A 24,104-nucleotide genomic window follows, 5' to 3' on the forward strand; every position below is an offset into this window, starting at 1 on the left:
TTTCCAGCAGATGCTGATGAGCGATGGCAGTGTTTAACTTTCACTATCAGATAACAAAGATACAATAAGAGCTAGGGAACCTGGCTAATTTACACTACTGAGGAACCATATTCATATTGATCTGCTATCTCTGCTCCCACAGAAACACCAACAGGGGGTAGAATGAGAAGCTAGCATATCTAACAATTTTACATATATTTACTTATATGTATGAAAATGTAAATGTGTGAAGCTTTTTTCAGTGGAACATACTAGCAATGTGACATTAACCATGATAAATGTATGTAGTATGAAGCCTACTTGATAGGTTAAGCTATCACAAAAAAATAGTCTAGAGATAGAGGAAATACACTGTAAACTACACAGCATTTCAACGTGCACGTGATGAGGTCATTAATGAAAACTGAATAATAACTGAGAGGTTCAAAAGCAGGATAAAAACAGGTCCATAAACCCTTACATTGTGTAACATTTCATTTCATAATTGGTCAATTAATCAGATACACTTGAACAGCACAATCTCCTCTTAATCCTTGTTCGGTATTGTGTGAATTATCCCCATATTAAGATCCATTCTGAAGCACGGATTGAAGCACAAACCAAAGGCAAAATGTAACTGTGGTTATTAAAGCATTTTAAAAGCTTTTCCTCATGCTTATTTAGCATGGATCATATGGTTGGACAACAAATGGTCCCTTTGAAGTCGTTTTGAGAGCATTAGTTCTTGGTTGTTTAAGTGTTGTGTTTACCAATATACTGAGGCGATGCTTGAAAGACCCAGCATGATAAACTGTTAAGTTCAAATGGTCTAATCAAGGCACATGCATATATTGCAATAATAATGAGGCCTATATTTTTGGTGCATAATTGCTATGCTATAATATGACTACACATCAAATGGTTTGGAAATAGTTTACAAGTTCTGACATCAGCCAAGGCCAAGCAGTCAGCTCGAGTTAAAGGGAAAAGCCCAGATGATTAGGTAAGCCTAACAGGACTTTCCTACCGACTAGAGGAGTCTGTTGCCAAAAATACAGCTGCTGCTTCAGAGCATTAACAAAACACTAACTGCTGCTGCTGCTGCTAAAAGTGGCCTAGTGGAAAAGGATGCATTCCTACTGCAGCTTTGAGACACCACAGATGTGTTGGGAGCGAGCAAACCCTGGCGTGCAGTAGGTAGGCTACACAGGACCAGAGACGTGTTTGGCTAAATCCAGCCTGTCAGGAGGATTGGGAAAGGTCATCTCCAGCTCTGTGTGCATGAGAGCTTATTGATCATAGGAATATCTGTGGGTGAGGGTGGCCAAGGTATCAGTGCTTCAGAACAAATCCAGAGTGGGCTTTCAGACACAGCTGTCCTGTGATCTCAGCTGAAATCTCCCACATCAAACAACACTCACTGTACAGAACAGGTACACAGTGTCTGTGGAGCACGGACATTTTTCATCAGAACATATGAAAAAGTTTGAGTAAACTAACAGTAGCACAAATGGAGACATTTTCACTACAACCAAATATACTTGCAAACATTTCCTTTTCAAGTGCTAAGAGAGGAATAAAACTCTCTTAGAAAGGAGGTGACTTAGCATTTTCTGTAAAAGTGCAGCAATCTGCTAACCATGTGAGGAGAGCAGACCCATAGCTAGGTCTCTAGCCAGGAGAACTGTGAGCTGTAATTAAGACTCCAGGGGGGTGGCCTTGCCCACCACCACTCGGCTGAGTCTCTCTAACAGGGGCATGTTATACGAAATGTATAGCCATCTGCACATGCTTAAGGGGCAAGCTGAACAAAACTTGGAATGTCATGTGACCTATCACGCTAGGGTGATTTATCATAGATACCAGCTGGTGGATAGTGTTGAGATTGTCACCACCACCTACTATCAGTTAAGTGACAGTGAGTCACTGTAGGCTAAAGGTCACATTTATTATGATTAAAGAGACATCCTCATGAGTGGTGAAACAAGAGGCATGTACTAGGCTACTTGCCTCTCTAAAAGACCCGAACACCTGCAATAATAGTCCATCACCTCACCTGACATCAGCCACTGAATGTGATAATGTTACCCAGAATACAGTATGTTGACTAGCATCACTTCCAGTACATTTGAGTCATTGATGATTGCATTATCGGTTGCAATCCATCTAATTCCACAATAATCCTACATGGTTTTTAGCCGACTCCCCGATTTACGATGGGGTTGAGTCGCGACTAGTGTGGGCAGACTGGAGCTCCGACGTTTTTGTTTAATAAAAAAAACAACTGATCTCAGCAACCAAAGAACAGCCCGCAATTACAAAGAACACTGTAGTTTGTAATTGCGGGCTATTATTTGGGTGCTGAAATCAATATATATATATTTTTTCTTTTTACATAAACTATATTTTATGTGACGTCGGAGCTCACACCGCCCACACTAGTCGTTGATGAACTAAATCGTAAATTGTGGAGTTAGGTTTATTTTGACATTTCTCACCGACTGTATAGCGGAACCATTCACAAACACAACCCATCCCCGCCATATCACCATGCTTCCCTGTCATCTGTCCCATGTGGTACAGCTGGTAAGAAGCCTCTCATGCGTGCAGTCAGTGAGCACCGGGAGGAGCAGATAGATGCGTGAGAGCGTCCCTTTTGCTCCAAATTATCATATTCCACCAGGGAATGATCCGCTCTCTGAATTGTGGATTCGGTCGTACTACTGGGCAAGGGTGTTACAGGCCATCTTAACCATAGAGCTATTAATTTAGGGCGGAATAGTTGACTTAGGAGTGCATGTCCGCAGTTGACTACTGTACAGGGAAGTAGATATATATCACCCTCATCGCATCTCCCCATAAGGAAAACCATTACGCATGTAATAATTATTGTCATAAACTCACCAATTGCATGCCACAGATAAAGGCCAGGGTGCATCGGCCACTGCAACAACCCATTGTGTACTGTCCACTTTGGATCTCCGCTCCACGTGGGTCGCTGTAACTCCCAAATCCCCGAATCTCTCCGCTGGTCGCCCGGGCAGTTCCAATGACGCGACCACACTGCACAGCGGCGTGCGTTTCAGGCACAAATAGATGAAGACAATTACGATTGGCCAAACAATTTGATAATATATATTATGTCTCAACAAATAGTGGAGAACTTTGAATTAGTCATACGGGTCCAGCTGTTCAAAATTCTGAAAGTCGGTCAGCTCTTAATTAGCAGAATTAGGCCTACTATCTGGTTTTTATACGTCTGAGCAGTCCAGGGATAAACCATAAACTAGAATTAAAGCCTCTGAAAATGTTCTACAAAAAAAATCAAATCAAACATGGTCCAGAATAAAGTGCCAGTCTGCACTAGGCAGAATAGTATCCTATCCTGAACACAGTGGCCACTTGAAGAAATGAACTGTGTCAGGCTATTTCTGAAAGGGTCCTTTGCTGAGAAACAAAGCAAGCCAGTGTTCTTTAAGCCGATGGGGTTCTTCTCATCGCTCCTCCCTCCACGGTCGGGTTGTTCGGGTCCCAGTCTGCAACTGAACTAAACAGCGCGCGTCCTTTACTCTTCACACAGAAAGGCCATGGACAATGTAGAATTCAAAGCAGTCCGCCGTTATTTTCCCTACTTAAAGCTCTCTCATAGGAGGCATGCTACGAATATGAGAATTTCAGTTATGTCCAAAATCGGTGGTGCTGAACACAGTCCTAGTATCCTTCTCAGCAGCACTGTGCATCCTCACTCGCCCGGATTTCATAACGGCTGATTGTCCCTTGTTGGACATGTAACATTGTTCACTTACACATAGAGAATCCCAGTCATATACTGTAGATATTGTCGGTAGGACAGACAGTGCAGTAAAAAGACGGACAAAAGAGAAACGCGGTTCACCTTGCGCGGTCGCCAGCCCCACCATCTGACGCTCCAGATTGAATGAACCACACGCAGTGTTATACACCGCAGGGAAGCGGCTACGTTCCTTTGAGCCGGAGATGAGATATAGAGTGCAACTGAGGACCTGGCCATCACTGAATACACTGGATTAGCCCTCCGTTCCGATTCGCACTGGGCGTCAACCGCAGGGAGTTGATTTGATATCGAACTAATGATACTTTTGATTCATCACTTGTAAATCAGGATGACAGAGAGTCATCCAGAACAACACCTCAATTAAATGAAAGATAAAAAAAGGTTACCTTATTGATGTAGTCAAATAATAATAGGGCAATACTAACAGGCCTTTAATTTAATTCATTTTAGCGGACAGTTTCATCCAAAGACATGCACATGCTTTTCCAAGTCCAACCATAGCCGCCGGAATTAGGGGTGCTAAGGTTGTTGCAGCACCCCGTGATACACTGAAATTGTGAATTAGGCCTTTATTACTCCCATAGGGCGGAGCATAATTGGCACGTTGTCCGGGTTAGGGTTTGGCCAGGGTAGGCGGTCCTTGTAAATAAGATTTGTTTTTAACTGACTTGCCTAGTTAAATAAAATAAAATAAATATTTGTGGAGAAAAATACTCCCCCCCCCCATCTTCCTGCGGCCATCAACCCATGAGCCAAACACATGACTCCAAAGTGGCCTAAGAAAATAACATACACTAATGGGTACATTGTACAATTGCCTGATTTTCCCTCATGTTGTATACTCCCCCTCACATTGTTTGATTGGCAAGGACAGTTATCATTCTCTATCACTTTCTCTCTCTCCCTCTCTGGTACACACACAAACAGAGCGAGAGAGAGCAAAGACATACGCACACACACACACACGCACACTCACTCATGCACGTGCACGCACACACACACACACACACACACACACACACACACACACACACACACACACACACACACACACACACACACACACACACACACGCACACACACACACACACACAGCAGTAGTGGTGTTTATTGCATGGCTTAATTATTGTGGTAATCTTGAGTGACAGTATCATGTATTTACTGTCTGATATCCTGGGGTAATGACTAGTGGCATCCATGCATCCTCCTTGGAATTATTTTTTTAGAGAGAAATGGAAGACTTTTGGCATAGCTCCTCCATTGTAATCTCAGAATCGTTTCCTTAAATGAACTATGAAACGTTTTTATGGCCAGGTGCCTGTTGGTGCAACACTTGGGATCTGTCACTGAATTGCTGTGATATTTGAACTTTTACGCTGGATGGTTGTCATAAACTATTTGAGGCAAACGTATAGGAAGGTGGTGTAGGGTATACAAAGCAGTCAATAACAATGGAGATAGCTGAGCTAGGCTTGTCTTATCTATAGTCTTTTTGGTCAGCCCATAGTGTTTTATAAAATGTTTTTGTGTACTCTATTTGTGGATATTCAATAACCCAGAAACCGGCCCATAATATCTGACTTAACACGTACGTGATGAGTAATTCACTATATTTCCTTTTTGAAGATAGCTGTTACATCCAAATTTATAATAAACATGCACCATCTCATTATCCTCAATGCCCTTTCTATGTAATGGATCATCATATCTTATTTGGCAAGTCTAATGAAGTAGTCCTGTGCCTGTACTCAGAGCTGTTAATGGCTACATTAACTGTCAATAAAGCATGTGAATGTCCACCTCTGTAAAGCCTCACTAAGCTCAGACAGCATTGATTGAACTTTTTGACTTTTACTTAATTTAGTGGTGCGATAAAGCTATCTCCTTTTAAACGTTGAGTTTTCACCTTCAGTGAACTTGAGATTCAAAGAGAGTGGCACAGCCCCAGCTGTCACTCAGAATGATGTCAGGGTCTATGTGTGGCTACTGGACAATCAGCTGCAGTGTTGCTGGAATTCAGGCTCCACCTGGTCAAATGACTGATTTGATTATTTCAGTGTCTTAGAGAGAATAAATCACCTCAGTGGAGGTTGGTGGGAGGAGATATAGAAATTGAATCAATGGAACAGAGTCAAACCTGGTTTCCATACATTTGATGTATTTGACACTTCCTATAGCTCCTCCCACAATCCTCCTGTGATGCACGAAAAGGTACACAGCCCATTATGGGCTTATGGTATGTGTATTGTATGTTTGTCCTCTGTTTCGTGCTTTGCAAAGAGTGATACACGTCTTAAACGCCCTGAAGGTATCATACAATTAAAAAATAAACAGTAAATTAAACCAATCTACATTTTCAATTTCCCATTGAATCCATTGCATTAAAATCTATCTTAAACCATGGGCAAAAATGCTATTTATTACACTGTTTTTATTTATGACTGTGATTATTTGAGGTCTGTGGAATAATCTCCTCCTGTGTTTTTTAATGGCCGAGGCTGTGGATCCACCACGTCTCTCCCCTTGTCCTGTCCCCTAGATTCCTTTTCCCCAGACCGGAAGATCCAAATCACATTCTGCGTTCCTTTCTTTTTTACTTTACGCAACAACTTTTGTGGTCACCCTCCCTTCACATTTCTCACGGTCAATTGTGAATTATAATTCTTAAAGTTTTACAGTGAAAACGTCCACGAAGCATCTATATTCCAACCATTTGATCTCAATTAATTGCATGTGGATATACATTTATATATTTTTGAGTTATACAGTGTTGTTTCAAAGTAGCCTACAGTGTTGTTAAGAATTACGTAGAATGAGCGAATTTTATAGCAGATGGTGCTAACAAACTGGAGTATAGCCTACCTGTGTTTGTTTCAGTCAAAGCACATATTTGCCTAGCGGCACGAGCTCTCGCCAGGATAAAAACATGTAACCAATCATCCAGAAAAGTTTTTTGCCTTACAGTAACGTTAAAATGCGCTATTATATTTGGTTCAGTTATGTGATTCAGCTTTGATCTAACTTTATTAAACGAGCACCATTCGCTCGAGTAGCCAGTTCTCTACGAGTATAACAGCAGAGACTGTGCGTAAAGTAGAGAATCTCGCACATGCACTTCGGGAACTTTTTTCGCTGTCGGAATAAAAGTCCAGAAAAGTCGGATCTGCAGCCACTCCATTTTTAAATAGCAGTTTGTATTAGATATTGCTTAATTATTTGCATTCTGCTTTAGTATTCTAGTGCAAACCGTTTAAGAATGAGAAATTAACAAGGATTGGCCATCTGAAAGTACAGAGAGATACTGTATTTATCCTCAAAAATGTAATGGCTCTTTCAGATTGCCACTGGGCTCTTTTTGATTGAGTGCCAAAATGATTAGGAAAGAGTAGACTTGAAGAAAAACTTTCATTCACCTGATTATGGGAAGTAGCCTATTATTTTTCACAAGGGCCCATATTCTAGGGAAAATATTCCAGCAAACATTACGCTATCGAAAAAACAAACATGGATTCCTAACCCAAATTATACCAAAATCTTGGCTGTCCCCAGTCCACCTGGTCGTGCTGCTCTAGTTTCAACTGTTCTGCCTGTGGCTAGGGAACCCTGACCTGTTCACCGGACGTGATAGCTTGTCCCGGACCTACTGTTTCGACTCGCTCTCTCTACTGCACCTGCTGTCTCGACCTCTGAATGCTCAGCTATGAAAAGCCAAGTGACATTTACTCCTGAGGTACTGAGCTGACAACCTCTGTGATTATTATTTGATCCCTGCTGGTCATCTATGAACGTTTGAACATCTTGAAGAACAATCTGGCCTTAAATGGCCATGTACCCTTTAATCTCCACCTGGCACAGCCAGTAGAGGACCTGCCACCCCTCAGAGCCTGGTTCCTCTCTAGGTTTCTTCCTAGGTTCCTGTCTTTCTAGGGAATTTTTTCTACATCTGCATTGCTTTGTGTTTGGGGTTTTTGGCTGGGTTTCTGTATAGCACTTTGTGACATCTGCTGATGTAAAAAGGGCTTAATAAATACACATGATTGATTGATTGATTGATTGATTGAAAGAGAGAATGTTTGGGACCAAATTTATGAACCCAGAATAGGGTGGTGGGCTACCCACATTTTATTTTCTTTCCATCGATCAATTCCATTTTTATACACACATCAAGCCAAAAACTAAATGATTTAGAGAGTTAATAATAACCGTGGGGCTTGGGCAATTTAGGAAACTCCTGTGGAGGCTATATGGGTGACCTATTTTGCATGGAGTTGGTATTTGTCAAGCAGTGGGATAATAATACTATACTCTGCCTACCTGTGAGTCTATTAGGAGAAACTCTGTGGGCTGATTGTAGAAGCTCACATAATGAACCAATTAAATTCACTAACAATGCCTTCGGTAGAGCGGGGCAATAATTCATGTTTTAATAAGAAGCAAGTGACACAGGCCGCATCGGGTGTCCCAGTGCCCCCTTGTGGTTTGGGCATATACACTGTATACCTCACATCAGGAACACCTTCCTAAAATTGAGTTTGCCCTCAGAACAGCCTCAGTTCATCAGGGCATGGACTCAACAAAATGTTGAAAGCATTCCATAGGGATGATGGCCGAACATCTCATTCCAAACACATGGGCATTAATATGGAGTTGGTCCCCCCTTTGCTGCAACAACAGCCTCCACTCTTCTGTTAAGGATTTCCATTAGATGTTGGAACATTGCTGCTGGGACTTGCTTCCATTCAGCCACAAGAGCATGAGTGAGGTCAGGCACTGATGTTGGGCGATTAGGCCTGGCTCGCAGTCGGCGTTCAAATTCATCCCAAAGGTGTTCTATGGAGTTCAGGTCTGGGCTCTGTGAAGGCAAGTCAAGTTCTTCCACACTGATCTTAATAAACAATTTCTGTATGGACCTCGCTTTGTGCACAGGGGCATTATCATGCTGAAACAGGAAAGGGCCTTCCCCAAACTGTTGCCGCAAAGTTGGAAGCTCAGAATCGTCTAGAATGTAATTGTATGCTGTAGCGTTAAGATTTCCCTTCATAGTAACTAAGGGGCCTAGCCCGAACCATAAAAAACAGCCCCAGACCATTATTCCTCCTCCACCAAACTGTACAGTTGGCACTACGCATTCGGGCAGGTAGCGTTCTCCTGGCATCAGACAAGCCCAGATTTGCCCGTTGAACTGCCAGATGGTGAAGTGTGATTCATCACTCCAGAGAATGCATTTCCAATCCTCCAGAGTCCAATGTCGGCAAGCTTTACACAACTCCAGTCCATGCTTGGCATTGCGCATGGTGATTTGAGGCTTGTGTGCGGCTGCTCGGCCATGGAAATCAAACCAGACCTGCCGTGAAGGACCTCGGCGTTACTCTGGAACCTGATCTCTCTTTTGACAAACATATCAAGACTGTTTCAAGGACAGCTTTTTTCCATCTATGTAACATTGCAAAAAATTAGACATTTTCTGTCCAAAAATGATGCAGAAAAATTAATCCATGCTTTTGTCACTTCTAGGTTAGACTACTGCAATGCTCTACTTTCCGGCTACCCAGATAAAGCACTAAATAAACTTCAGTTAGTGCTAAATACGGCTGCTAGAATCCTGACTAGAACCCCAAAATTTGATCATATTACTCCAGTGCTAGACTCCCTACACTGGCTTCCTGTCAAGGCAAGGTTTTACTGCTAACCTACAAAGCATTACATGGGCTTTCTCCTACCTATCTTTCCGATTTGGTCCTGCCGTACATACCTACACGTACGCTACGGTCACAAGACGCAGGCCTCCTAATTGTCCCTAGAATTTCTAAGCAAACAGCTGGAGGCAGGGATTTCTCCTATAGAGCTCAATTTTTATGGAAAGGTCTGCCTACCCATGTGAGAGATGCAGACTCGGTCTCAACCTTTAAGTCTTTATTGAAGACTCATCTCTTCAGTAGGTCCTATGATTGAGTGTAGTCTGGCCTAGGAGTGTGAGGGTGAACGGAAAGGCACTGCAGCAACGAACCACCCTTGCTGTCTTTGTCTGGCCGGTTCCCCTCTCTCCACTGGGATTCTCTGCCTCTAACCCTATTACAGGGGCTGAAACCCATTTCATGAAGGTCCAGATGAACAGTTCTTGTGCTGACATTGCTTCCAGAGGCAGTTTGGAACTCGGTATTGAGTGTTGCAACCAAGGATAGATGATTTTTGTGCTCTATGTGCTTCAGCACTCTGTGGCCTACCACTTTTCGGCTGAGACATTGTTGCTCCTAGATGTTTCCACTTCACAACAGCACTTACAGTTGACCAGGCAGCTCTAGCAGGGCAGACATTTGTGAAACTGAGTTGTTGGAAAGGTGGCTGGCTGTGTGCTCAATTTTATACACCTGTCAGCAACGGGTCAGGCTGAAATAGCTAAATTCACTCATTTGAACGGGTGTCCACATACTTTTGGCCATGTAGCGTATCTCTCTTCACACTTTCACTTTGAACCGTTGCTGTTATGAGGATACCTTGTGGCCTACTGCCACATCATCACCGCTGGTATGCAGAGGTTGTGAAACGGCAAAGTCAAAGACAGTTGGCCTACAACATGAAGATAGACAAAAACTGCTTCCCCAATAGAAATCCCCAAACACATTTTTAAGGGATGTCATGGGTAGGCCGTCAAATCAAAAGCACTACAATATAAACAATACAATATACAATATACTACAATCTAAAGTCATTTTTACGAAAATGTCAACCTTTCAGTTTGTCATTTTTATGAGGTTGGAATAATAAATACTTAAGACACTGGCTCCAATAATTGTTCACTTCTCTCATTGGGTGTAAGGGTGTTAACTGGCGGCAGAGAAGTCAGATGCAGGAGAGAAATAACTGTGTTTCCAATGGAGCAGTTTATTTACACAAAAACCCACCGGAAAACATAATAATAAAAATCAATGTGTAACATAACCCGACGCACACCAGTACGGACGTACACATACACTTACAATAAACAATCACCGACAAGGACATGAGGGGGAACAGAGGGTTAAATACACAGCATGTAATTTATGGTATTGGAACCAGGTGTGATGGAAAACAAGACAAAACCAATGGAAAATGAAAAATGGATCAGCGATGGCCAGAAGGTTGGTGGCGTCGCCTGCCGAAAAATGCCCGAACAAGGAGAGGGAAAAACTTAGGTGGAAGTCGTGACAGTACCCCCTCCCCCTGACCCGCGGCTCCAGCAGCGCGTTGACACCTACCTCGGGGACGACACAGAGGGTGAGGCGCAGGGCGATCTGGATGGAGGCGGTGGAAATCTCGCAGCATAGAAGGATCCAACATGTCCTCCACCGGAACCCAGCATCTCTCCTCTGGACCATACCCCTCCCAGTCCACGAGGTACTGAAGGCCCCTCGCCCGACATCTCGAATCCAGTATGGAACGGAGTACGCTCGATGTCCAGAGGGGGAGGAGGAACTTCCCGCACCTCAGACTCAGAGACACATGGAACGAGGGGTTAATGCGGTAATTGGGGGGAAGCTGTAACCTGTAACAAACCTTGTTCACTCTCCTCAGGACTTTAAATGGCCCCACAAACCGCGGACCCAGCTTCTGACAGGGCAGGCGAAGGGGCAGGTTTCGGGTCAAGAGCCAGACCCGGTCCTCCGGTGCGAACACCGGGCCTCACTGCGGTGACGGTCTGCGCCAACTTTCTGGTACAGCACAGCTCGCTGAAGGTGGACATGGGTGGTGTCCCATGTTTCCTCCGCGCGCCGGAACCAGTCATTCACCGATGCCAAGGAGCCAGAACCGGCTGATACACCAATACACACTGGAAGGGAGAGAGGTTAGTGGAGGAGTGGCGGAGCGAGTTCTGGACCATCTCTGCCCAGGGCATGAACGCTGCCCACTCCCCCGGCCCTTCCTGGCAATAGTACCGCAGAAACCTACCCATATCCTGGTTAACTCTCTCCACCTGCCCGTTACTCTCGGGGTGAAAATCTGAGGTAAGGCTGACCGAGATCCCCAGACATTCCATGAACGCCCTCCAGACCCTCGAAGTGAACTGGGGAGAACGATCAGACACTAAATCCTCAGGCACCCCGTAGTGCCGGAAGACGTGTGTAAACAAGGCATCCACAGTCTCTAGGGCCGTAGGGAGACCGGGGAAAGGGAGGAGATGACAGGACTTAGAGAAACAATCCACACCGACCAGGATCGTGGTTTTACCCTGTGAGGGAGGATGATCGGTCACGAAACCTACCAAGAGGTGCGACCACGGCCGGTGTGGAACGGGTAAGGATGGTAACTTACCTCTGAGTAGGTGCCTAGGAGCCTTACACTGGGCGCACACCGAGCAGGAGGAAACATAAACCCTTAGCCACTACTTCCCACTAAGACAGCGCACCGTCCGACCTATCCCAGGATGACCAGAGGAGGGTGATGTGTGGGCCCAATAGATCAGCCGGTCGCGGACATCAGACGGAACGTACAGATGCCCAGCTGGACACTGGAGGGGAACGGGCTCTGAACGTAATGCCTGCTCAATGTCCACGTCCAGCTCCCACACTACCGGCGCCACCAGGCAGGAGGCGGGGAGTATGGGAGTGTGATCCATGGGCCGTTCCTCTGTGTCATACAGCCGGGACAAAGCATTTGCCTTAACGTTCTGGGAGCCTGGTCTGTAGGAAAGGGTAAACACAAAACGGGTGAAAAACATGGCCCACCTTGCCTGGCGAGGGTTCAGTTTCTTCGCTGCTCGGATGTACTCCAGATTGCGGGGGTCAGTCCAGATGAGAAAAGGGTGTCTAGCCCCCTCAAGCCAATGTCTCCACCCCTTCAAGGCCTTGACGACAGCTAACAGCTCCCAGTCCCCCACATCATAGTTTTGCTCCGCCGGGCTGAGCTTCATAGAGCAGAAGGCATAGGGGCAGAGCTTCGGTGGTGTCCACTGCAAGCATATCGGCCCCTCTTCTGCAGTGAGGTAATGGGAGCCGCTACCTGACCAAAACCCCAGATAAACCTCCGGTAGTAGTTGGCAAAACCTAAGAACTGCTGCCTCACGCACTGCTGCAATGCGGTCACTCTCCATCTCCACCCCTGAGGTGGAAATGCGATACCCTAGGAAGGAGACGGACTGTTGGCAGAACAAGCATCCTTCACGTACAGGTCATGCTACAACAGGCGACCAAGCACTCAGCGCACCAGGGTTCGGCGCGTGTAGCGGAGTATATCAAAATCTCATCAATATACACCACTACACCCTGCCCGTGCAGGTCCCTGAAAATTGGCTTGGAAGACTGATTGCACATTCATCAACCCGTACGGCATGACGAGGTACTCATAGTGCCCCGAGGTGAAACTAAAAGCGTCTTCCACTCGTCTCCCTCTAGGATACGCACCAGGTTGTAAGCGCTCCTGAGAACTAGTTTGGTGAAGAAGTGCGCCCTGTGCATCGACTCTATCGTTGTACCTATGAGCGGTAGTGGGTAACTATACCTCACAGTGATCTGATACAGACAAGATAGTCAATACACGGGCGCAGACCTCCCTCCTTTTTCTTCACCAAAAAAAACTTGAGGAGGCTGGTGAAGTGGAGGACCGAATGTACCGCTGATGCAGGGATTCGAAGACATACAGTGGGGAGAACAAGTATTTGATACCTGAAGGATCTGGAGAAGGTCTGTATGGAGGAGTGGACCAAAATCCCTGCTGTAGTGTGTGCAAACTTGGTCAAGAACTACAGGTAACGTATGATCTCTGTAATTGCAAACAAAGGTTTCTGTACCAAATATTAAGTTCTGCTTTTCTGATGTATCAAATACATATGTCATGCAATTAAATGCAAATTCATTACTTAGAAATCATACAATGTGATTTTCTGGATTTTTGTTGTAGATTCCGTCTCTCACAGTTGAAGTGTACCTATGATAAAAATTACAGACCTCTACATGCTCTGTAAGTAGGAAAATCTGCAAAATCGGCAGTGTATCAAATACTTGTTATCCCCACTGTATGTTTCTATGGCCTCCGTCTCCGCCTGTGAGAAGGGATACATGTGACTCCTGGGAAGTGCAGAGTCTACCAGGAGATCTATCGCACAATCGCCCTGTCGATGAGGTGGTAATTGAGTCGCCTTCTTTTTGGAGAAGGCAAGAGCCAAATAGGCATATTCAAGGGGAATGCGCACGGTGGAGACCTGGTCTGGACTCTCTACCGTAGTAGCACCAACGGAAACCCCTAAACAGAGAGAGAGCCCTCTGTCGCCAAGAAACAGTGGGATTATGACAAGCTAACCAGGGTAGGCCCAGCACAACGGGAAATGCAGGAGAGTCAATAAGGAAAATACACATTTTCTCCATGTGACCCCCCTGAGTCACTATGCCCATGTGACCTCCCTAATCAACCCTGACCCTAATGGTCGACTATCCAAGGCATGAACGGGGAAGGGCACATAAACGGGAACAATGGGGATCCCTAAGCTATGAGCTAGTGCTCTATCAATGAAATTCCCAGCCGCTCCTGAATCGACTAGTTTCTTATGCTGGGAATGCGGGGAAAACTCAGGACACGTGACAGACACAAACATATGTGCAACAGAGGGCTCTGGGTGAGAAGGGTGCCTGCTCACCTGGGGTGACGCCAGAGCGCCCTGCCTGCTGCCTCGATTCCCAGAGGAACCAACCCGGCACCAACCAGCAGTGTGACCTCTGCGGCCACAGATGGTGCACGAGCGGGAACCCCCTCCGGTCTCCCTGCGCACCGCCCCTCGCATCTCCATGGATATCGGAGAGGGGGTGCTGGAGGATGGAACTACCAGACCCCGATCTGGACGTCCGCGGGTAGCCAGGCAGGTTGTCCAGCCGGATGGACAGGTCCACCAGCTGGTTGAACGTGAGGGTGGTGTCTCTGCAGGCCAGCTCCCGACGGACGTCCTCGCGCAGACTGCAGCGGTAATGGTCGATCAGGGCCCTGTTGTTCCATCCCACGCCGGCAGCCAGGGTCCTAAACTCCAGGGCGAACTCCTGGGCGCTCCTCGTCTCCTGCCTCAGATGGTAGAGGCGTTCACCCGCCACTCTACCCTCGGGCGAGTGGTTGAAGACGGTTTCCGGGTGAACTCCTCAAACTGGTCCAACGCCGCATCTCCCTCTCTCCACACGGCGTTGGCCCACTCCAGGGCTTTCCCGGTGAGGCACGAGACGATGGCGGACACCCTCTCACGACCCGATGGAGCCGGTTGGACGGTGGCCAGGTAGAGGTCTAATTGTAACAGAAACCCCCGGCAGTTCGCAGCCCTCCCGTCGTACTCCTGGGGCAAGGAGAGACGAATCCCACTGGGTTCAGGCGGGAAAGGGGCGCTCAGGGGAGACCCTGGTTGTGCTGGTGGAGGCGCTGGAAGAACTCCCTGTCTCTCCCAGCGGTCCATTGTCTGGACAACGTGGTCCATGGTCGTGCCAAGATGATATAGAATTGCTGCATGCTCCTGGACGCGCTCCTCCACTCCTATGGCTGGGGTACCGTTTCCTGCTGACTCCATAGTTTGGGTTGGTGATTCTGTAAGGGTGTTTACTGTCGGCAGATAAGTCAGACGCAGGAGAGAAATAACTGTGTTTCCAATGGCGCAGTTTTTTTTTTTAAACACCGGAAAACATAATAATAATATAATAATACAAATCAATGGGTAACATAACCCGACGCTCACCAGTACAGATGGTCGGACCGCCGAACACACCCGAACAAGGAGAGGGAACAAGTTCGGAGGAAGTTGTGACATTGGGCGCGTCACTTTTGTCAAGACCTTGACCATCGTAGGTCACCGCCTTTCAAAGTGTGTTGCATTATGGGGATAAAAATTGTCCGACATGTCGACTCCGTGAACTTTACAAAAATTATGTGATCAAAGGTCATGCAGTTTAGTATTCATGACCCTTGCCTTTTTGTTGTGCTACAGCCGGAATTCAAAATTGATTAAATAGATTTTTTTTTTCACCCATCTACACTCAATATACCATAATGACAAAGTGAAAAAATGTTTTTAGAAAAGTTTGCAAATGTATTGAAAATGAAATACCGAAATATCTAATTTACATAAGTATTCACACCCCATGTTAGAATCACCTTCGGCAGCGATTACAGCTGTGCGTTTTTCTGGGTAAGTCTAAGACCTTTGCACACCTGGATTGCACACTATTGCATATTATTCTTTAAAAAAATCTTCAATGTCTGTGAAGTTGGTTGTTGATCATTGCTCGACAGCCATTTTCAATTCTTGCAATACATTTTCAAGCCGATTTAATGTCAAAACTGTAGCTAGGTCACATTCAATGTTGTCTTGGTAAGCAACTCCAATGTATTTTTGGCCTTGTGTTTTAGGTTAATGTCCTGCTGAAAGGTGAATGTGTCTCCCAGTATCTGTTGGAAGACTGAACCAAGTTTTCTTCTCCGGAAAAGTGGTGGGAAAAGTACTTAATTGTCATACACGGAAATTGTCATACACGGAAAATGTATGGAGTAAAAAGTACATTATTTTCTGAAGTAAAAGTAAAAGTTGGCAAAAAATATAAATTGTTAAGTAAAGTACAGATACCCCAAAAAATGTTACGTTCGCTAGAATAAATGTCGGACCAAGGCGCAGCGGATGTTGAGTTCCACATTATTTAATAGAAAGTGAAACTAAGCAAAGACATAAACAAAAACAAAATAAACAATAAATTAACAACGAACCGTGACAACAGAGATGCTAAGTGCACTAACTCAAAACAATATCCCATAAACACAGGTGGGAAAAACAGCTACTTAAATATGATCCCCAATTAGAGACAATGATTACCAGCTGCCTCTAATTGGGAATCATACACAATCACCAACAGAAAAACAAACCTAGAAGCCCACATAGAAATAATAAACTAGACTAACCCCCCAGTCACGCCCTGACCTACTCTACCATAGAAAATAAGGACTCTCTATGGTCAGGACGTGACAAAAAAACTTCTTAAGTAGAACTTTAAAGTATTTTTACTTTAGTACTTTACACCACTGGGATTTTGCCTCTGCTTAGCTGTATTTTGTTTCTTTCTATCCTAAAAAACTCCCTAGTCCTTGCCAATGACAAGCATAACGCAGTCACCACCATGCTTAAAAATATGAAGAGTGGTACTCAGTGATCAGTTGTGTTGGATTTGCCCTAAACATAACACTTTGTATTCAGGACATAAAGTTAATTTCTTTGCCACATTTGGAATACCTCCCTGGTCTTTATGGTTGAATCTGTGTTTGAAATTCATTGCTCGACTGAGGGATCAGACAATTGTATGTGTGGGGTACAGAGATGAGGTAGTCATTCAAAAATCATGTTAAACACTATTGTTGAACACGGAGTGAGTCTATGCAACTTATTATGGGACTCGTTAAATATATTATTACTTATTTAGGCTTGACACAACAAAGGGGTTGAATACTTGCTTTCTCAAGACATTTCAGATTTCCATTTTTAATTCATTTGTACACATTTTGAAAACCATAACTCCACTTTGACGTTACAGGTTATTGTGGGTATTTTTACCCCTTTTTCATATCCAATTGGTTGTTACAGTCTTGTCCCATCGCTGCAACTCCCGTAGAGGCGAAGGTCGAGAGCCACGCGTCCTCCCAAAACACGACCCTGCCAAGCCACACTGCTTCTTGACACAGTGCTCGCTTAGCCCGGAAGCCAGCCCCACCAATGTGTCAGAGGAAACACCACCCAACTGGTGACCGTGTCAGCATGCATGCATCCGGCCGCGCAACAGGAGTTGCTAAATCGCAACGGGACAAGGACGTCCCGGCCTGCCAGACCCTCCCCTAACCCGGACGACGCTGGGCCAATTGTGCGCTGCCTCATGGGTCTCCCAGTCGCAGCCGGCTGCGAAACAGTCAGGGATCATACCCGGATCTGTAGTGGCACCTCTAGTACTGCAATGCATTGCCTTAGACTGCTGCGCCAATCGGGAGGCTCACAAAATCTCAATTTAATCCATTTTAAATTCAGGCTGTAACACAACAAAATGTGGAAAACGTCTTGACAAAAGTGCTCCACTCGAACGTGCCCACTCTGAGGTAATCAGTCTCATGGTCCATAACACAGTAATGATAGGTGTTAAGCCTACAAAGAGATTGGCAAAAATATTTTGGAAAATTTTGTAACACTAAAAAGATCCAAAATTAGAAGGATTATGCTTAAATAGGCATTCCTACTGAAATAGGCCAGTAGTTTTCAAACCTCTCCTCGGGGACACCCAGACGTTGTAGCCCTGAACTTGCTCACCTGATTTACCTAGGTCACGTTCCTCTGCTGAGACGTTGTTTGCATCAGCCAATAGTTGTGTGCTAAGTCATCGACTGTGACGTCGGGCACCAGATTGCTATATGATGTGGTTAGCTGATGCGTAAAATACCTATCCAGGTATTTTGGTATGGTATCTGGTATGCATCAGCAACGCGCAGCATTATAACCGAGTGGGAGGTGGGAATTTACCCTTTGGGAAGTTGTAAATGATGAATTCCCGTGCTTTGAACACATTGAGAAACACTGATTGGCTAAAGATCAACAAGCTGGTTAATCCATAAACTTAAGTACAGCTCTCATGTTTGCAACATATTATAGTGTTCAAAAGCCATATTAATAGATTGCTTTTTATAAATAATGCTTCGTTGTTGCATTTAACTGTCGAAAATGCTTTCATCAAGATCATTTCTTTAGTAGGTGACGTCAGAGGTCACCATGTGGTTGAAGTGGGAGCTCATGATGATGGATGAGTTTCCGACTAGTAATTACCAGTTGGAGGGCTGTTCAAGTGGATTTTTCCTAGCGATGGGTGTAACATTAGTGGATGGATCAACAGCGATGGGTGTAACATCAGCGCTCCATTATTGGATAGCTTAATGTTTACAAAGCAGGTTAATAGAACTGACATAGCAGGTTAGGAGGATTAACATAGCAGGTTAGGATAATGAACGTGGCAGGTTAGGAGAATGAGGTTAAGGTTAGGAAAAGGGTTAGGGTTAGGCTTAGCTACAGTTGTCAACAATCGACTTGTCGTGCAGCCCAACCAGCCACACAAGTGGCAACAAATCTGCCCAATTAGTTGATTCGCTTTCCATGCATCCAATTCTGTTGATTCTCCCACTTCTGTTGACACGTCCACCTTCAGACACACTCCATGTATGCAATTACCCATGACCCTATGAACAATTACAACACTGGCTAACGGTGATCGCTGCTTCTTCTTTTCTCCTTCTTCTTCTTCTTCTTCTTCTTCTTCTTCTTCTTCTTCTTCTTCTTCTTCTTCTTCTCCTTCTTCTTCTTCTTCTTCTTCTTCGGTATCATAGCGTTCGCACATTTTGTTTGTGCATGCCGCCACCTACTGTGTTGTAGTGTGTGGTCAATCACTTTACATTTTGTGATACACAAAGTAATAATTGCACCACCCACTAACCCTACACCTATATACCACTATTTCATAAAAATAAAAAACACCACCCCATTACACTACTTTGACCCTGACCGATGCTACACTAGGCCGACGGCCTGGGAGGAGGGGACTCTTTCATTCAACACCCTGTAACTCTTCTGCAGTATAACCTTGTTATACTGCACATACCACAACATATCTTCTGTGATTTATGTTTCATTTCTGTGGTACAGTTAATAACCATGGCAATGAATGCTAAGAAGCCAAACTTACTGAAGCACAACTTCGTATCACTCTGTATTGGCCTAGGCCAGTGGTCACCATCCAATGGTAGACCCTATAGGTGCACTTGATTTGCTCTCTTGGCCTGCTGGGTAGGAGGAATTCTAATTCAGATACATGAAATGGTTAAAAATGTGAATACTTTGCCTTCCCGGCCCTAGGGCTGCTGAATCAAGTGCACCTACCGCCAACACAGCGAAAAAAAACAACAACATCTGGAACGCAACGTTTTGTCTTTGTTTTTTTTTTACAGAAATGCTTGGTGATCGACTAGGAATGCCTTGGAGATAGACCAGTCGCGATCGACCGGTTGGTGACCACTAGCCTTACCTTGACCCATCATCCTCTACTCTCTTCACTGCCTCAGCTTACTACACCTTCATTTCTACTATGACCCTGGCAACCTCAACCTTTCTCTCTCGCACTGGACACTTCGGATCCCTAGCAACATGGGCACCCCAACAATTGGCACACTGTTTTTTCCACCGATACTACACATTCCTTTGTCCCATGCCCTCCTGCACACATCTCACATCTTGTAATCTCCCTCCTATTGTACACACTGCTGCGGCATGACCTTGGCATCTGCAACACCTTAGTGGGTTTGGCACAGAAGTTCTCAGTGGATAACTGACAGATCCTAACATGGCTTTATCAGGTAAATACTCTGCTTCAAAACTCAAAAGGACAGACAATATCTTCTCAGTTTCACCACACTCGCATTTCAGCTTACATATCAGTTGCTCCACCTCAACACGTAATGACACCCCAGTAAAAGGCGCCCTGCTCCGGAGAGCAAAGCAAGTCACAGGTCTTGTCCCTAGTCACATGACGCAAAGCACTTGCTCCCTCTGGATGGAAGAAACCCTTCAAGCTATCTTTACCGATTTAACAGTAACCAACTTCTTTTCTGCCCAGCCTGAGACTACATATGGATCAGCTAAAAAGCTGGGATCCACTTTCTCCAGAAATGTTTCTCCCACTGGGCCCGAATCATCCTTTGCTTGACCATCGGGGCGAGACTCGGACTTGGAGGTCTTCACCAGATCTATCACCACATTTATGAGCCATCAGAGACAGCAGAATATGTTTTGAAGTACTTGGTGCCATTCTTCCTCAACACACATCTTCCCACTGCACTCGGTTCTTCTCCTTCTTCCTTGCTGCCCATAACCATGTCTATCCTTTCATCATGCACTTGCCACACCTTCATCCACTGAATTGCTTGCAGAGCACGCACTGATGGCGTTTCTCCAAAACCCAACTTCTGTTTATTTGCACAATTTACAAGTCTAGCTATCTCTGGCCTCTCCATGCTTCTATTCTCCCCTGTATCAGCTGAGTATTAGAGGCATCCTAACGGTGATCACTTCCTCAACACAGGTATTTAGAGGACCTCGCCCATGGCCACACTTTCTGGAGCCTACCAACTGGCCCACAATCTGTGGGACAAATCAAATTACTTAAAATATGTAAACTGGGGTATGTACCATAATACAATCACTAATCTAAATCATTAATTAAATAGGATAACATCATTTTACCATATATACAGTACATTTAAGTAGAAGTGGACATATTGACAATATTTATTATTAGCATCACATGTGCCTAATTTCAAACAAATCCGAACAGTGGAGTGCGCAGATAGGCCTATTTCTAAACAAAACAGAAGAGTGGAGCGCGCAGATAGACCTATTTCCCTATTTCTAAACAAAACAGAAGAGTGGAGCTCGCAGATAGGCCTATTTCTAAACAAAACAGAAGAGTGGAGCGCCCAGATAGGCCTATTTCTAAACAAAACAGAAGAGTGGAGTGCGCAGATAGACCTATTTCTAAACAAAACAGAAGAGTGGAGCGCAGATAGACCTATTTCTAAACAAAACAGAAGAGTGGAGTGCGCAGATAGGCCTATTTCTAAACAAAACAGAAGAGTGGAGCGCCCAGATAGGCCTATTTCTAAACAAAACAGAAGAGTGGAGTGCGCAGATAGACCTATTTCTAAACAAAACAGAAGAGTGGAGCTCGCAGATAGGCCTATTTCTAAACAAAACAGAAGAGTGGAGCGCGCAGATAGACCTATTTCTAAACAAAACAGAAGAGTGGAGTGCGCAGATAGGCCTATTTCTAAACAAAACAGAAGAGTGGAGTGCGCAGATAGGCCTATTTCTAAACAAAACAGAAGATTTGAGCGCGCAGATAGACCTATTTCCCTATTTCTAAACATAACAGAAGAGTGGAGAGCCCAGATAGGCCTATTTCTAAACAAAACAGAAGAGTGGAGTGCGCAGATAGGCCTATTTCTAAACAAAACAAAAGAGTGTAGCGAGCAGATAGGCCTATTTCTAAACAAAACAGAAGAGTGGAGCGCGCAGATAGACCTATTTCTAAACAAAACAGAAGAGTGGAGCGCCCAGATAGGTCTATTTCTGAACAAATCAGAAGAGTGGAGCGCAGATAGGCCTATTTCTGAACAAAACAAAAGAGTGGAGCGCGCAGATAGGCCTATTTCTAAACACAACAGAAGAGTGGAGCGCGCAGATAGGCCTATTTCTGAACAAAACAGAAGAGTGGAGCACACAGATAGGCCTATTTCTGAACAAAACAGAAGAGTGGAGCACGCAGATAGGCCTATTTCTGAACAAAACAGAAGAGTGGAGCACGCAGATAGGCCTATTTCTGAACAAAACAGAAGAGTGGAGCGCGCAGATAGGCCTATTTCTGAACAAAACAGAAGAATGGAGCTGACATGCCGGTTGAAGCACAGCAAGAACAAAATAAACAGCAATGTGATTTTTTTTGGAATGAAGTATAAAGCAAACCTTTACCTCCTAAGTGTTACCAAGCACTTATGAGCTCCTTAACATTGCATCCAAGTAGAAAAAGCAGACATAAAATAACGGAAGAAACAAATGTTTGCTTGACATGATAAACTGCCAGTATTATCAAACTTAAACTGTGCTGTAAATTAACGGTAAAGGTTTAGAAAACACTATTGTAAACACATGCATTGCAGGAGGATGATTCAATAGAGGCTAAATGCTGGAACTACGGAATGGAACTATTCAGAAAAGGTGAAATGTGCATTGGGGTGGAGAAGCTCTACTTCAACGTCACAGGTGTGTTTTCAGGTAGGCTAGGATTTGAGCATGCAACCTATAGCACCAGAGGCAGATGCATACACTTATCGGCAATCTCAGTCCACAATGCCCTTGCAAAACTGAAAACCTACTTGAAGATAACAGCGCTCTGCACCAAGTGGCTGGTTTATATGTCACCGCTCAACGTCCTCAAACATAGATGGACGTTGAATACTGACTCGTATCACGGGTGACTTGGCTGCAAAAAGAAGTTGAAGCATATGCTGCACTCATGAATAGAATTCGAGTGCCATTTACAGTAAATGGTGTCCTACCTGGATCAAGTCATTAACCTAAATAGCCAATTAGGCCTACATAGAATGACTGCATTTAAAAATTGCATGCATGTGTTTGTCTATGAGCGCGCGCGTGTCTGTCTGCATGTGTGAATGTGTGTTACTGTTTACTTTACCACTCTCGACAGTCACAGACTGTCACCCACAGGCAGTGAGAATCTGGATGGTAGCAGTCTAGCGGGTGTTCGGCTACAGGAAAGCTGGGTTTGGTTCACTTTCAGAAGCTATAAACCCTTGGGACATGCAGGCTGATGGCCAATGGAAGCAGCCCACAGACAGAAAGTGGCGGCTGAGGAAGCCAGCCCAACAACATGGCCAACCTGTGTGCTGTTGCAGCAGCAACATTGAGATCAGTGTTATGAGGTCCAAGCTGGTGATGATGAGAGGAGATAGAGAAACAGCACCACAGAGTAAAAACCAAGCTGACAGGCCAGGTATAGGACAAGGCTGTTCTCATATCCCACTGGAAGATAAATTTAATTTGGGGTGAAAACAAACCTTTTAGGTGCATCTTGTGTCTCATCCATATTCATCAGCCTCATCCACTTCAGACAGAACATCAGGGAGATGTTGGTAAGGCGTTGGAGTTTTCACTTCTGCACATCTCAAGAAGCTCAACCTTGTATACATTACATTTACACTGTAAGGTATTTCATGGAACTGGATGTTTTGAGCAGCAGTAGCATCTCTCTCCCCTGAGAGAGGCCTTCCTTCCCCATTGAAAGCTGCCAAAGAAATGGAAGGCGGGTGGAAACGGGCAGCATTTACATCCTGGCACGCTTTGAATGGCTCCTTTGAACTGCTGGCTTTGATAATAAATAAAAGGGGGCAGGCGCCAGAACACAATGTAATCTAATCAGTAATGTAGAAGTCCTTCATTGATAGTGTACCTTCTCAACACAGGTACTACTACTAAGGTACTATTATGTGGAGATGGTTGGAGTCTTACTGTAAAGTAACGTTGTTGGAATCAGGTGTCCTCTGAGATGCCCCCTGTAATTTAGCCTCGCCCTGGGTCACCTGTCTCAGGAGGAGAAGGAGAGGGGGTGCTAAATCAAATCAAATCAAACTTTATTTGTCACATGCACCGAACACAAGTGTAGACCTTATCGTGAAATGTTTACTTGCAAACCCTTAACCAACAGTGCAGTTCAAGAAGAGTCAAGA

The 24,104-nt window shown here is 44.8% G+C and overlaps 1 protein-coding gene across 1 annotated transcript in view; it reads right to left on the minus strand.

Moving 5' to 3' along the window:
• LOC110529564 (sodium/potassium-transporting ATPase subunit beta-1-interacting protein 2) overlaps positions 1-4,171 on the minus strand; it is a 150,025-nt gene extending 145,854 nt beyond the window's left edge. The window contains exon 1 of the mRNA XM_021611850.2: positions 2,884-4,171. Within this exon, the coding sequence (XP_021467525.1) occupies positions 2,884-2,937 (54 nt within the window). The 5' untranslated portion in view covers positions 2,938-4,171. The remainder of the gene's footprint in view (positions 1-2,883) is intronic.
• Between the last annotated feature and the right edge of the window lie 19,933 nt (positions 4,172-24,104).

The sequence above is a fragment of the Oncorhynchus mykiss genome, chromosome 8 (genome assembly GCF_013265735.2).
Source record: "Oncorhynchus mykiss isolate Arlee chromosome 8, USDA_OmykA_1.1, whole genome shotgun sequence".
Classification (NCBI taxonomy): domain Eukaryota; kingdom Metazoa; phylum Chordata; class Actinopteri; order Salmoniformes; family Salmonidae; genus Oncorhynchus; species Oncorhynchus mykiss.